The following is a 14,498-nucleotide window of genomic DNA, read 5'->3' on the forward strand; positions in this document are numbered from 1 at the left end:
GGCAGACGGACTCGACATACTCCTCCTGTCTGCTTGCTTTAAGCACTGAGCGGTGCGCCAAATTGTTAAACAATAAGCCCCCCCTTGAGAGCCCAAAAAAATGTGTTGCTCTCTTAAAAAAAAAAAAAAAAAAAAGAGCTGTTGTGAGGGTGCTTACACGTGTTGAAATACCGGGAAATCGTGCTTGTGAAATATGCGCTCTGAAAAAGTTCATCTGCTGATGAGTGCTTTATGATGTCTGGTCACAGATAATACGTTAGGCCAGGTAGGGAGGACGCGAAGTGTCTGGAAGAGCAGCGCTCTTGTTTCCGTGGATTTAAAGCTTTGTCTGGAGGAGGGGGCGAGGTGGATTTTTTTTGTGTGTGCATTCATCTAAACGAGCGCTTAACGATTGTTGGATCATGCTGAGCTTGAGGTATATTGGACCGAAAACAACATTTAGAATGAGCATGATTGAGCATGACAAATACAGTGGTTGCGTGAACTCCCGCTATTAACATTTCACTCACCTTTTTCTTTCAAATTAATCTAATATCCTACTCACTGAAAACGAACCAATTTGGGTTATTGATCGCTCTTTACTTTAACATGATGCCACCAAGACTTCTGTTAAATCTGTGACTAATTGAGTTTTTTTTCCTAACATGGTCCTGGTTGATCTCCTTTACTCTGCTGCCATCTGCTGGCCCTTTGTATAATAGCTACCCTTTCTTCAACCGTTCGTTGCAGTTGAGAGGCTGCATCAAAGCCTCCTTTCTGTATGTTCTAGCATAAAAACGTATAAATACGTCTTTGGGACGCTTAAAACATTTAAAATGGAACGTATTTATACATTTTTGGGAGCAAATGAGTTAAGGTTGAAAAGGTCCTAAGTGCTACTTTAAAAGCAGGTAATGGTTCTCTGTTCCATGTAATGTATAGCAAGTGCCCAATTAAAGATAGACTTGTCACTATCGGTTCAAGATCATTGAGTGAACTTGTTTGAACTCAAAACAATGGCAGAAGAACGGCACTTCTTCAGAAACTTCAATGACAACATGTCATAAGTCCTTTTTTACTAGCCATTGCTGGTTGGTGGCTAGTTGCGGACCCTAAAAGATGGCTGATATTGGCCAATATCTATTTTGGGGTGGAGCTCCATTGTCTTTCTTTCCTGGGACCCCCAGGGGATGTGTAGGAACATTTCTGGCGCTGCGCACAAGAACAGTAGAGGGTCGATCCCTATGCCGGCACCTCTGACCAAGTTGTTGTCATGACGACCTTTTCTGACCTCTCACTTTGTCATTCAGTGCTTAAAACGGAGCTTTTACTTTGGCAACAGTGACTTTACAGTCACTATAAATGTCACACAGAGTAATAAAAGTCGATTAAAGCATTACATTAGCAATAGCAAGCTGAACAATGAGCTGTAACGTGCCCGTAAAAGTTATTTAAATCCAAAGTTTGCCGAACAGTGCACTCCCTAGAATTTTTTTTATTTTTTATTTTTATTTTTATTTATTTATTTATTTTTATTTTATTTTTTTGCTTTTTAGATTTGCCGTTGCACAATTGCAGGTAGTAGTACCAAGTAGTACCAAAGAAGCGGCCTGTAGGCCTGTTCTAAAAAGTGCTCACTAATGATATTGTGTCAAGAGCAGATTACATCAGATTTTTGTTGTTTCATAGCTTCTGTGTTTGGCACATTTGAAATATTTCAAATTAACAAATCCCTGTAGCTGACAAAAAAAAAAAGGGTTATGAAAATAGTATTTCCTTGTCAAATGGTAATTAAAATGATTTCCATTCACAGTTGACATCCAAGAAGGAGGGGCATTATGCTGACTAGAAGCCGAAAAAGTAATCCAATTATAATTCCCAGCAGGGGCCACTGTAAGTGTTTTCCAAGTTATAGTCATAGTTGGCATTCCAAGACCACCGCTGTCTCGGACGCTGAAAACCCGAAATTGAAAGACCAGAAGTGCCTTCTTTTTTTATCGAACGAGGCAAAGCAGACGTGCCGCTGTTGTGATGTATTGTCTGATGATTTCCATCTTGGAGCAGATGAGAGATGCGGGGGCCGTTTTTCTTTTCTTTTGGCAGCACTCGACTTTGTCTAGACGCCTCGTGTAAACAAGACTTAATGAGGACCGCTACAGCACCAACATCCAACACGAGACAGACCGACGGACGGACAGACGTTTGCAGTACATCTTTTAGGGGTGGAAATCGAAGAGGAACTCGCCGATATGGTAGCGTTTTGCCAACGATATCGATTGTGTCATGGTACTAGGGCTGGGTTTTGCCGCCAACCTCACGATACGATACGTATCACCATACAGGGGTCACGATACGATACGTATCGCGATACATATGTATCCCAATACTTGATCTTCAAGGCGATACGTATCCCGATAGATTATATTAATTTATTGGCATTTTATAATAACAGTCATATATATGACTGACACACCGGGAACGTTTATTAATAGGCATGAGCCGATATGAGCAAAAATATCAAAGTATTAAAATTACAGCTCTAAAATGTGCTTATTTGAAATATTTGGGGAAATAAACAGCATTTTTTTCGTGTAATGCATTCTATTTCGTTTTTAAACAAAAACAAAATATAAGAAAATTGGTACATTAAGACACGTGCCATGTTAAGTTTAGAAGTAAATAAATGTTGATATTCTTCCTCTGTTTTCATTTTTCTTCGCAAGACACAGTGTCCAATCACTAGTGAGCTATTTTTAGCATTAATTGAAGGCAATTAACTTCAAAGAAGCTGCTGGTTTTTATTTTTCAGGTACAATGTAAGCTGCAAAGGCAAACGTTAACTGCCTATTTAAAGATAACGCGCAATATCGATTCTGACGCCTGCGTATCGATACGTGTATTGTAATGAGGCCCGCAACGAAATATTGCCGTATCGATTTTTTTGAGCACACACCATGGTACAGCATTTTTTTATGAGATTTTATGTACCGGTAATTGTCAGTCAAGATTGCCATGATATCAATATTTGATGCTCGTATGTTATCATTTAAAAGTGATATGACACATTTCAATGTGACTATATTGTCTATTTATTGACAATTTAACTCATTCACTGCCTTTGACAAGTATACTTGTCAATTGTATTTTTTAGAGCGGTGCTAAATGGGGGCGAATCTGAGCATGCTCCACTGTAAATATCAAACTTGGAAACAACTTTACTGATGCCCAACCACCGGTAGATGACATCATTGTCCCATTTTTTACGAAATAAACACAGTTTCAGAGTCCATGGGAGAAATGGCTGTATTTTGGCAAACCTACATTTTTCTGCTGTCAATTATAAAAGAACGGGACGGGACAAAAAGTAGGGAGTCTATTCTGTTATTTGGTAGATTCGGTTTATATATAATTATTGAATGTAATATCACGTGAGTATTGGAAATGTAAAAATTTTCTATAATGACTGGCAGTGAATGAGTTAATAATAGTAGATCATTTTATCTGCTTAGTTGTCCAACCAGCTGTACATCAATTAGCCGTACCTCATTTATCACCAGGTTACATTTCAGAACCCCACACGATAGATGGAAATCTGACCATATATTTTATCGTTTCTACATTTTAAAGCATTTATGCATAAAACCAATACAAAATACATGTTTGCTATCTATAACGTCTATCAACCTGGCTACTAGGGGTGTGAATTGCCTACTACCTGACGATTCGATTCGTATCACGATTCACAGGTCACGATTCGATTCGATACCGATTAATCCCGCTACGAATTTATAAGTCGATTGTTGCGATTTTCATTCAAATTTAGAAAATACTAATCAGTAAGCTTGTAGAGTGTAAGATTTATATGAAAATGTATTATTTATTTATCTGAAATTTCAGTCTTATAGAGGTTGTAATCTGTTTCATGTTTGAACAGCATTAAAATAAAATATTAAGGCTTAATGTTCCGTTCATATAACATTCTTCCATGCTCAAGGTGTGAATCCTAAAAAAAAAAAAAAAAAAAAAGATTCTGCCGATTATTGACTCGATTCGAGAATCGCGCGATGTAGTATCGCGATATATCGCCGAATCGATTTTTTTTTAACACCCCTACTGGCTACCCAGCAATCTTTATGGTTTTATCTACAAGATATGACTAGTAGATCATCATTCTCCAGTACCAGCTACACTTACACAAATGAAATAGAATTGAATGTAAAATCCTTTTTTTTTTTTTTTTTGGTCAAGCGCAACTTTACCTTGAAACGCTTACGGTGCCTCATCAAGCCACTCGAGCACTCGTCTCACATTTCCTCACGATTCCCAGAATACCCGCAGGCAGAATAGCGGGGGGGGGGGGGGGGGGGGGGGCAGAGCTGGTGGTTTGTTGTGCCGTTTCAAAGCCCAGACCTGCTTGTTAGCCCCCCCACTCACCGTGTAAGTGGCCCCATGTGCGCGTTTGCGAGAAGCTCCCTGTGGAAATCACACCCCTCTGTGTGCTGATTATAAAGTTTGTGGCGGGGAGTTTGCGCGCTCGTCACCTGGCGTTAGACTTGCTGAAACGTTTGTCAAGTGGCACCAAACATGAGCAACAAAGATGCTCCGTTGAGCCTACGTATTACTTGATATATGCTGTCATCAAGGATGCTAAAAGTTATTAGATAAATGTGGAAAATATAACTGAAAATAGGAATGACATTGTGAAACAAACCAGCAGGAAACTTTTGACGCACGCTGGCGGAACAAAGCGAAAGCATCAATTCTGCTTCAGTCGGAAACTGAAAATGAAACTTACCTTGACCGAGGAGGACTCCCAGCAATGAAGTGAGCACGGCAATCCACAGCCCCATGAGGTGAGAAGCAGAGATCCGCACACGCATGAGATCCTCAACTGGTTAAAAATGTGAAGTTCAAAAATAAATCTGCTCTTTTTACAATGAGGGGGAAAAAACCCCAAAAGTGGCTCTGAAGAGGACACAAGAGGGGAGTGATGCAGTGCAGCGGTGTCTGTCTGCAGGAGTGAGCGTCTGCTAAATGGCTGCATGCAACGTCACAGGCGGGCTGGACCCAAACACCCACTCCTCTCCTCCACACTTCAACCCGACCTCCGCTTCACCAGCCTACAAACATCGCATTGCTATGGCTGCATGCATTAATGTAATATTGTAAGTAATTGATGTGTACTCATTTTGATGTCGTTATAGTCGACATGTAGAGTTACTGTTGGGGCTGACTGTATTATATAAAAATAATTTTTTTTGATATCTTGAAAAACTTTTCCACATGCTAAAGAGTTTCCCTCTTTTATTAATTTGTAATTTTGTAATTTGTTTGCTTGTATTGAGATGAAAAAATTCACTAGGCTTATCTTTACTGTAAGCTAAATTCTGACAGGCTAGTCAGGGCCATGTTGACATTAGCAAAACAACAACTAAAATGCTAACTAACCTGATGATGAATGATGGGGAAAAAAAATCATTAGAAAAAGAAATAGACAAGTAAGCATCTGAAACTTAAGTCTTCATTCCAGTGTTGAGTGTTGAGTGTTCTCAGACAGACTGCAACACATTTAATGACAATAATACTAATTGATTATCCCACTATTGCATAGACATTACCGGCCAATTTAATTTTCCAATATTAGCCCTCTTCATTTAAATAAGAGTGCACATTAACATATACCAACATTAGACAAATGGCATTTGGATCTCTTACCCTGCGCAAAAAAAAAAAAAAAAAACTTTGAACAAAAATCATCCAATTTTTGTCTGTGTTGTACAGTTAAACAAATTCTAATGGACAAAGTATTGTGAAAAAGTCAATAAATAAAACAGTAATTCACATCTTTATTATTGTCAGGGTTAAGCACCAAAAATACTGTTTTGAAAATTCATTATATATATATATATATATATATATTTAATTTTTATTTTTTTCAAATTAATCAGCTGATTAATCGGTTATCTGTATTTGAAATAGATATCAACCTCAGAAAAATGATAGCATAAGTTAATTCTGCTTCTGTGCTTTAGCTTGAGATGATAAATATTAGGGATGTAACAATATCCAAACATCACGATACGATATCACAATATGAAGGTCACCATATGATAATTGTCACAATATTGCGGGGAGGTTCGCGATACAAAAAAAAGGTTATTGTAAAAAATAAAATAAAAAAATAGCGCATACTAAAAAAACAAAAAACAAAAAAACCTCAATATTGTATTTTTTTACATTAAAGCAATTCATATACCACCTAAATCTCTGATAACATTTAATATTGAGGCACTTACTTGCTAATGCAAGCACATTGAGTTCCTCCGCATATTGACTCGGTTCACAAGCATATTACGTCCATGTAAAGGCCAAAACATACCTTGTGAAAATTAAACGGCACTAAAAAAAACTAGCCACCAGATGGTGCTAGAACTGCACAAATGGAAATCAACTTGACTTTTTTTTTAACAGATGTGATGCTTTCAATATCGTGACATGACGATGTATTGTGGCAGTTTTAATATCGCGATATCACAATATTGCTGTTATTGTTACATCCCTCATAAATATGCCACAATCGCCACCTTGTGGCGCCGGTCAGTTTTCTTGTGGTATTCAATTTCCTCTCAAATAAAAGTTGAAATGACAGAAATAAACAGACGATAAACATTAGCTTACTCTGTTGCTTTGTTTTATTGTGCCACACTAATACTGCAGTGTCCGATATTTAACACTGGTCTATTTTATTGTTGCCCTTCTTCTCTAGAATAAAAATAGAATAATGAATATACATACATGCTTAGCATTAGTTTACACAGTTTCCAATTTGTCACATTTTTTTCTTGCCTTCACTCTCTTAGAAAAAGCTGAGTGTCACAACAGTAGTGGTAGCAGCAAGTCGTTGCCTGTGGGGTGTCAGCTGTGCTCCCTTTTCCTTTCTTATTTACTTTGCTTGAAATCTGCAGCTGCACCAAAGTAAATGTGGCGCAGATGTAACACTGTCAGACCCAGAGATGGTGAGCTGGCATGCACATGCGCTCGCACATGCACACGAGGATCTGGCGCGAGGGGAGAAAATCGTTGTGAGGCCGCGTTTTAAACATTTTGTACCAACTGCAGGTCCTCTGCAAATTCAATCAGCCAGCTCGACCGGCTCTGGGAACTGCGACGGCCAGAGGTTGGGAGATTGTTTAATCGGAGCCACATGTCTCGATATTTCACTCAGGGTTTGATATCGGGACACCGCAAAGCACACAGGCAATGCCGCAACAACTGTAAATGGCAGTTATTACGACGGTGTATTAGGGCCATGTATAATTTTCTTTTTTTTTTTTAGAGGGGGAAATATTCAGAGAAAAAAAAAAAAACTCACAAATTTGCAACTTTGTAAAGTCGCAAATTTGCGAGACAAAAAACTTAAATTTGCTAGTTTATAAAGTGGGAAATTTGCGACTATAAAGTGGCAGATTTGCAAGAAAAAAAACTTAGAAACGGGCAAGAAAAACACGTAAGCATAGCTATAGTCTGGTCGAGGTACTGGCTTTTGTCCACCAGGTGCTAACGTAAGGATTCATTGGTGGTTATTGGAGTATTCTTCATAAAATGAAAAGACAGGATAGAGACGGATTTCTTCTGAATTTAAACTTTACTCGTCATATGCGACAGCTAGAGCGACAACACTTCCTGGGCCCCCGATTAGCTGACTAACACTAACCAATCAGAAGCTAGCATACTTAAGGTAAATGCAAGTGAATGATGGCAAACAGCTGATTCGACACATTTTTTTTTTCTCGCAAATCTGCCACTTTATAAACTCGCAAATTCGGCACTTTATAAAGTGGCAAATTTACAAGTTTTTTTTTTTCTCTTCGGAATATTACCCCTAATCTGGCAATTGCCAGATGGATATGCGCTTCACTCAAGTGAGTTCTCCGCAATATCCATCTGGTACCTCTCCACAGTAATTTGGTCGGGAAAGGCGGGACATTCTGTACAATAATTCGATTTGATTGGACGTTTGTTTTAACCAATCACGGCCATAAGTTACAATTCCATCTTCGTTCTTGTCGAAGGGGGAAAAGCACGAACATCTCACCAGCTAGAAATGCACGAAGCGCCCCTCACTGTTCAACATTCAACAAGGAAACGGTGAGTCATTCTGCGAGAACAGAATTAATTGCAGCGTCCATTCGTCCATGTTAGGTTTGTTTGTTAGCTACGGTGTCGGCGCTGGCTTCCTGGTTTCGTCACTGGCTTCCTGGTTTCGTCACAGTTCCATATCCCGCCCCTGAACACAATGTCGCTCTATGATTGGTGGAAATCAACGGGAGCGGTACAAGATGTATTCTCCGGAATTTGTGAACTCACAAATACCGCGAGAATTCATCTTGAGAGCAAGGTTATATTACCCCCGCCCCCCTAAAATATTTATTTATTTATATGTGACCGTGTGGCTCTAATATGTTATCATAAGCACGTTCACTAATTTAGAATGAGAGTCCGTGTCAATTTAGGTCATTGGAGTTTGTGATTTTCTTGAAAATTTGGAATGTCATAAATGCCTTAGTAAATGAAGTTAAAAAAAAACAACAACTGCAAAGCATTTCTAATACACATAATGGACCAAACCGGTGAAGTTTTGGTGAAAAAAAATGCTGCAAGCTAGCGCCAGTTACAGGCAAGGAGGTCTCACTTAACTCATTTACTCCCAAAAACGTATAAATACGTTCTATTTTAAATATTACCATGCTCCCAAAGATGTAATTATACGTTTTGGCTTTGATGCAACCTCTGAACTGAAGAGAATGCTTGAAGCAATGGTAGTTATTACAAAAACGGCCAGCAGATGGCAGCAGAGTATAAGAGATCAAAAAGGTCTTTTTCCCCACTATTTTAAACAGATTTGTGAATAATGATTAAACTTAGGCATGTTCTAATGCTAATTGATGTAAAATGGAAATAGTTAGAAATACACTTTTTTTTCCTGATGAAAGAAGAGACTTTAATCTTTCTTTTGGTAGGTTCCATGTTTTTATAGCAATAGGACACAATATGCTATGGGCCTTGCAAAATCAGTCAAAATCCAGTAAAACAGCGAAAATGTCCTGGGAGTGAATGAGTTAACGTCTTCCCCTTCTGCCATCGGTCGCTTGTACTCGTCTGTTTCACGAGTACTCGAGTACTTGAAAAAAGGCTGGTATCGGCCCGATACCGATACCTGGCATCGGTACTCGCCCATCCCTAACAAAGACCATACCAGTGCCGGATCTTATGTTTTGGCCGAGAGTCTTTCGAGTCACTCAAGTGCCGCACATCAATATTATTGTAAATGAGATGGAGCCCAATGCCAGGCTCCCTTATCCGGGGGCAGCTTCCCGTGCCTGCTAACTCGCAATCCAGCCAAAAAATCAGCGGGGTGAGCCGACCTCCCGAGCTCCTGGCTGGAGGAAATTGGAGTGGCCGAGGTCACATCAAAACAGCGTCAATCTTGCCGGCGGGGGGGTGCGCCGCCGTCGCTTTGAAGCTCAGCGTCGCTTGTCTTGCCACGTCTGTGTCAGTCGCTCGGCCGAAAAGCGGCGAAGACCCCCCCCCCCCCCGGTCATGTTGCGCAAACACTTGGAAGGAAGTTGTTAGAAAGGCAACAAGGCGTTTGTTGTTGACAAAGCAGATTGTGATGTAAAATCAACTTTTGGCAGATTTGGGATGTTTGGATAGCTGCTGTTTTTTTTGTTCTGAAGGCTCTCTGAAGTGTAACTGTGGTTATATCATTCAAATTCTTTTGATGATACTTGGCTTGTAACAAGAAGTTAGTTAAGTGTTAACCTCTTTCACACAAAGAATCTGCAACATCAGAACTAACATTTTGCCACCTTTGCTTTACCCACGAAAGTCAGCAGAGCAGGATATTGCAAGTGTGCTTTTACACAGTGACAGGGCATCCTTCCACGACATAATAGGCGTCGTATGTAAATCACCCGGCGGCAGAAGTGAGCTCCAGGTGCGAAACTTCACATCCTTGTCCTGAAACTGCAGAATAAACTTAACACGGGACGACAACAACTCTGATAATGCCTTCTACCGGGAACGAAATCGCGCTAATCAGATATGTTCAACCTGCCAACAAATATTCTTGAGCCTTTCAAAAGTGCTCTCGTAGAACATGATTTAAACAGTTGCAGTGGTGCGCTGAGATATGAGTGACCTGGCGCCTTGACCGGATGTAGTCCTGCTTATAGTTTTTTTTTAAACTTTGACTTGCGAGCGCAAACTTTTAGTTCCGAACACTGTGTAGTGGCAGCAAACTCAACGAAAAAAAAAAATGCCAGATAGAATTAGTGGAAAATCATAAATGCCCCTGTTAGCTTGATGCTAACACATAATGGGAAACTGACAGGCTAACAGATAGCATCTATGTTGCAGTGTTACAATCCTTTGAGCCACTGATAACACATGCAGACAGACAATACTCACAGTCACATATTCTTTATCTTCTACAAAGAACGTCGAATATTAGTGCTGTAGTGAGGGTCTGAGGAGATGAGAATGTTTCCATGTGCAATGGCTATAGCTAGCTTTTAACTTATACTTCAGTCACTGAACAATTTTCAGCAGTGAAAAGTTAATATTTTGTCCAGAATGAATTTGATAACATCAATACAATACCTGCAAAAAGTAATTTTTCTACTTGCTGTCGACTGATGATGACATCATCAGTGCTGAGGAAGTAGGTAATGGCCAATCATGGCTCACCTGTTTTCTGGGTTTGGTCAGTAAACTGAGCCATGATTGGTCGTTACCAAACTTCCCCAGCTGTACGTGGAAAAATAATGACGTTACCACATTAATTATAGACAAAATATGAACTTTTTACTCCTTAAAATGGCTCAATGAGTCAAGTATCAATTTAAAGTACCTCCAGGTGGCCAAGCCACAACAGAAGGAGCAGCACGATGGCCACTAAAGTGATACAAAGTGTGACAAAAATTGTTTATTCATCGATTGGAAAGTTGATAGGTTCGCCAGTGAAACGTTTATGGTGAAAAATCCACAACAACAGCAAATATGTTGAAATCTGAACAACAATGAGCAGAGAGTATATTGTCACTGTTCAGATAATGCTAATAGATTTGCAGTTAGATGCTGTATATGTGTGCAATTAGGAACACAACAACAACAACAACAACAACAACAAAAAAAGAGTGTCTATGGTGATTGATACTTTCCTGCCTGGGATTTTAGGTCCAGCTTCAGAACATTTGGTGTCAATTTCGGCCCATGTGGAGAGCAAATTCAAAATGTTACCACTTTTAATGAACGATGTATTCCACTGGGATGCAGTAACCAGGCTCGAGTAATTAAAAGTAGTGCGTCATCCTAAAGCGCACATGCCAAATATGGCACTGTTGTTGTCTAATTGTGCAGTGCTGTGGCAGCACGGATCCAGACTTTTTTTTGCCAAAAGATGATGAGTTCTCTTTATAGAAAGCAGTTTCTTATTGTCACTTAGCTCCAGTATTTCGAAAGGGGGAGATAATACAAGAATGAAAGTTCGCATGCAGATGGTACCACTTAGATTTATTTTTTATTTTTTTCATCATAGAACTGCAAATTGTGGCAGACAACAGTGAGGGAAAACTGGCTTGGAAAGTTTGCGTTGGTGAAATTAAATCAAATCCAACAGGAGATCTGTATCAAAACTGACAAATACGCATGATACCACTCCTCAGCCCCAAGCTTTGATTCTTTCTTGTAATACATTTTCAATGCGTTGTGCAACAGGTCCGCCTCATATTTGGTCAGATTTATGGTTACATCATATCTCACTGAAACGAGACGAAAAGGGCGGCTGCATTGTTGCTTACGACGATGTGAGGGAGTTGCTTCATAAAGTTGTAACAGCTTGCTCCCATCTTAATTTATAATGTCAAAACAATGTTTTAAATCCACGTCATTGTTATGCTTTGGGTCGGAACAAAAACATACTCTCGGCTAGACTAAACAAACCTGGATGGGGGGGAGGGGGTCAAATGGGTCTTAGCAAGTGTTGCTTGCTTTTACTTTGAAGTCTCTCAACTAGTGCAATGATCCGATTCGTCTTTTCAGACACAAATCAATAAAATATGCTCAAATTGGTACATTGTGACATTAACAGGATTAGGTATTTATTCAGATTTATCTTTGCACTAAAGATAGACAATATGTTTTTTGTTTTTTTTTGTTTTTAGGACCGATGCCTATTATATGTAACATTATTATGATTTGGCACCAGCATTAATTTTCCATAGAAGGGAAAAAAATATTTTAAAAAAATAAAAATAATAATATTTTTAAAAATGCAAATCCAACTCTTAATTTTGTTGAAATGTCTGAAAGGAGATGTTTATTGATCAACATTGTAGATTTATTTTATTTTTTTTGTATCTTAGACATAGACATCTATCACAAAAACTTGGCACTCACAGGATCATCAGTATGTCTCATCAGTAACATGAAAACTTAAAAGTAAATAATAGCTCCCTATAGTTTTCTACACCATTTTTTTTCAAAATTAACTGAAATGTTTAACTTTAAACTTAACTGAAAATTGAAATCAATAGTTCTCTGGTCATCACTGTTTTAAATTGATCAGTTATTGGCTGTAAGATTTTATTTATTTATTATTATTATTATTATTTTTAAGGCCGATATTCGTAAACGTGTCCTAAAACAACTCGATTTTTTATATTTTTTTATTATTGTTTATATATATATATATATATATATATATTATTAATTAATATGAATATTAACAATATTATATTTTATATTATCTATTTATTATTTTATATTATTATTATTATTACACTAGTAATGCGTTTACGTTATTGTATTGTTATTGTATTTTATTTTATTTTTTATTTTTATTTTTTTATTTTTTATTTTTTATTTTTTATTTTTTATTTTATTTTTTTTTTCAGTTGGAGAAAAGCAATGACAAGGTGTGACATTTATTTAGTATAATTCTGATACTCCTCACTAGGGGGCACATTTTCCCGATATTTGTGCTATAAGCATTTTTACGACACAAGTGCCATTAAAGTTCAGCCTTATCGTGTGTGCAAATAAACACGTGAGAGTTCAAGGTAAAGTTCAAAGTTCGTCCGCTTGCACTCAGTGGACTTTAAAGGGTCTAAAACGCACACACGTTTCATGGATCCACGCGAGCGATCAAGACAATGAACCCGACTGCAGAGAACCACAGGATTCCCCTTCGAGATGGCAACCAAATCCCGCTGCTTGGATTGGGCACGTATGGAGACCCTCGCACGGTGAGGAGGAGGAAAGCCGAGTGTTTTGTTTTGGATTTCGGATAACAAGCCAGGACTCAAATGTGCAATTTATTTATTTTTTTCCCGCTCGTCACCTCACAGACGCCGAAAGGCACGGCTTTGGAATGTATCAAGCACGCCATCGACGTGGGCTACCGGCACTTTGATGGCGCTTTGGTGTATTTCAATGAGCACGAGGTTGGTCAAGCCATCAGGGAAAAGATTGCGGATGGAAGTGTGAGAAGAGAAGACATCTTCTACTGTGGGAAGGTAACTTGAGTAACGTTGTGTTATTTTTTACTTTGAGCGCATTTTGTTGTCTAATCATGTTATGTTGTGTCATTGCGCAGCTCTGGAATACCTTCCATCCACCAAAGCTAGTGAGGCCAACTTTGAAGCGGACCCTGAAGGCACTCAAACTGGACTACGTGGATCTCTATATCATTGAACTTCCCATGGCCTTTAAGGTTTTTGTTACTACTGAATTACCAACCAATTAAATTAAATACTCTCAAGTTCTATGACGTTGTTGAATTTAAAACGGAAGTTATTTGAAATCAAAGAGGGCTGTTGTTCTGGGTTAAGGGGTACAAGTGACTTAAAAAACAAAAACAAAATAAAAACAAAAGCAAATGTGTGTTTCTGTTAACTCATTTGATCCCAATAACATGTAAATACGTTTTTTTTTAAATGTAAGTGTCCCAAAGACGTATTTATACGTTTGGTTTTTTTTTAATGCTAGACTAGAGCTTTACAGAAGGCTTTGATGCAGCCTCTCAGCTGCAAAGAACGGTTGCAGAAATGGTAGTTATTACACAAACGGCCAGCAGGTGGCAGCAGAGCAAAGGAGATCAACCAGTGCCATCTAGAAAAAAAGTTAAATTACTTAGAATTTTAAATAGATTTGTGAAAACTAATAAAACTTAGCTCTCTTCTAATGCTAATTGCTGCAAAATGGAACAGATGGAAACACTTTTTTTTCCTGATGAAAGAAAAGACTTTAATCTTTCTTTTGGTAGGTTCCATGCTTTTATAGCAATTGAATACAATATTCTGTGGGCCTTGCAAAATCAGTCAAAATCCAGTAACACTTCTAATGTGTTTATGTTTATATGTTCGAAACTAATACTACACCCTTTAAATGTATGCCTAAAGTCACTATATTAGGTACACTTGTATAAATATGTTTTGATCAAATCATTTTGATTTCTT

General features: G+C 38.4%; 2 protein-coding genes across 10 annotated transcripts in view; one reads left to right on the top strand and one right to left on the bottom strand.

The window, feature by feature from the left end:
• fbln1 (fibulin 1) overlaps positions 1–5,014 on the bottom strand; it is a 37,186-nt gene extending 32,172 nt beyond the window's left edge. Inside the window, exon 1 of one of the 2 annotated variants that reach the window (XM_077517437.1) lies at positions 4,775–5,014. In XM_077517437.1, the coding sequence (XP_077373563.1) occupies positions 4,775–4,859 (85 nt within the window). In that variant the 5' untranslated portion in view covers positions 4,860–5,014. The remainder of the gene's footprint in view (positions 1–4,774) is intronic. The other variant, XM_077517438.1, reaches the window with a different exon arrangement.
• The window catches only part of LOC144016380 (aldo-keto reductase family 1 member D1-like), a 111,452-nt gene that overhangs the window by 93,147 nt on the left and 3,807 nt on the right, over positions 1–14,498 (top strand). For 2 of the 8 annotated variants that reach the window (XM_077517442.1, XM_077517446.1), the window contains 6 exons: positions 2,083–2,231; positions 4,697–4,832; positions 4,921–5,144; positions 12,936–13,286; positions 13,389–13,556; positions 13,637–13,753. In XM_077517442.1, coding sequence (XP_077373568.1) covers positions 13,194–13,286; positions 13,389–13,556; positions 13,637–13,753 — 378 coding nt within the window. In that variant the 5' untranslated portion in view covers positions 2,083–2,231; positions 4,697–4,832; positions 4,921–5,144; positions 12,936–13,193. Of the gene's footprint in view, positions 1–2,082; positions 2,232–4,693; positions 4,833–4,920; positions 5,145–8,051; positions 8,128–12,935; positions 13,287–13,388; positions 13,557–13,636; positions 13,754–14,498 lie in introns of all 8 variants that reach the window. The other 6 variants (XM_077517439.1, XM_077517444.1, XM_077517440.1 and 3 more) reach the window with 4 other exon arrangements.

Source organism: Festucalex cinctus, chromosome 3 (assembly GCF_051991245.1).
Source record: "Festucalex cinctus isolate MCC-2025b chromosome 3, RoL_Fcin_1.0, whole genome shotgun sequence".
Lineage (NCBI taxonomy): Eukaryota > Metazoa > Chordata > Actinopteri > Syngnathiformes > Syngnathidae > Festucalex > Festucalex cinctus.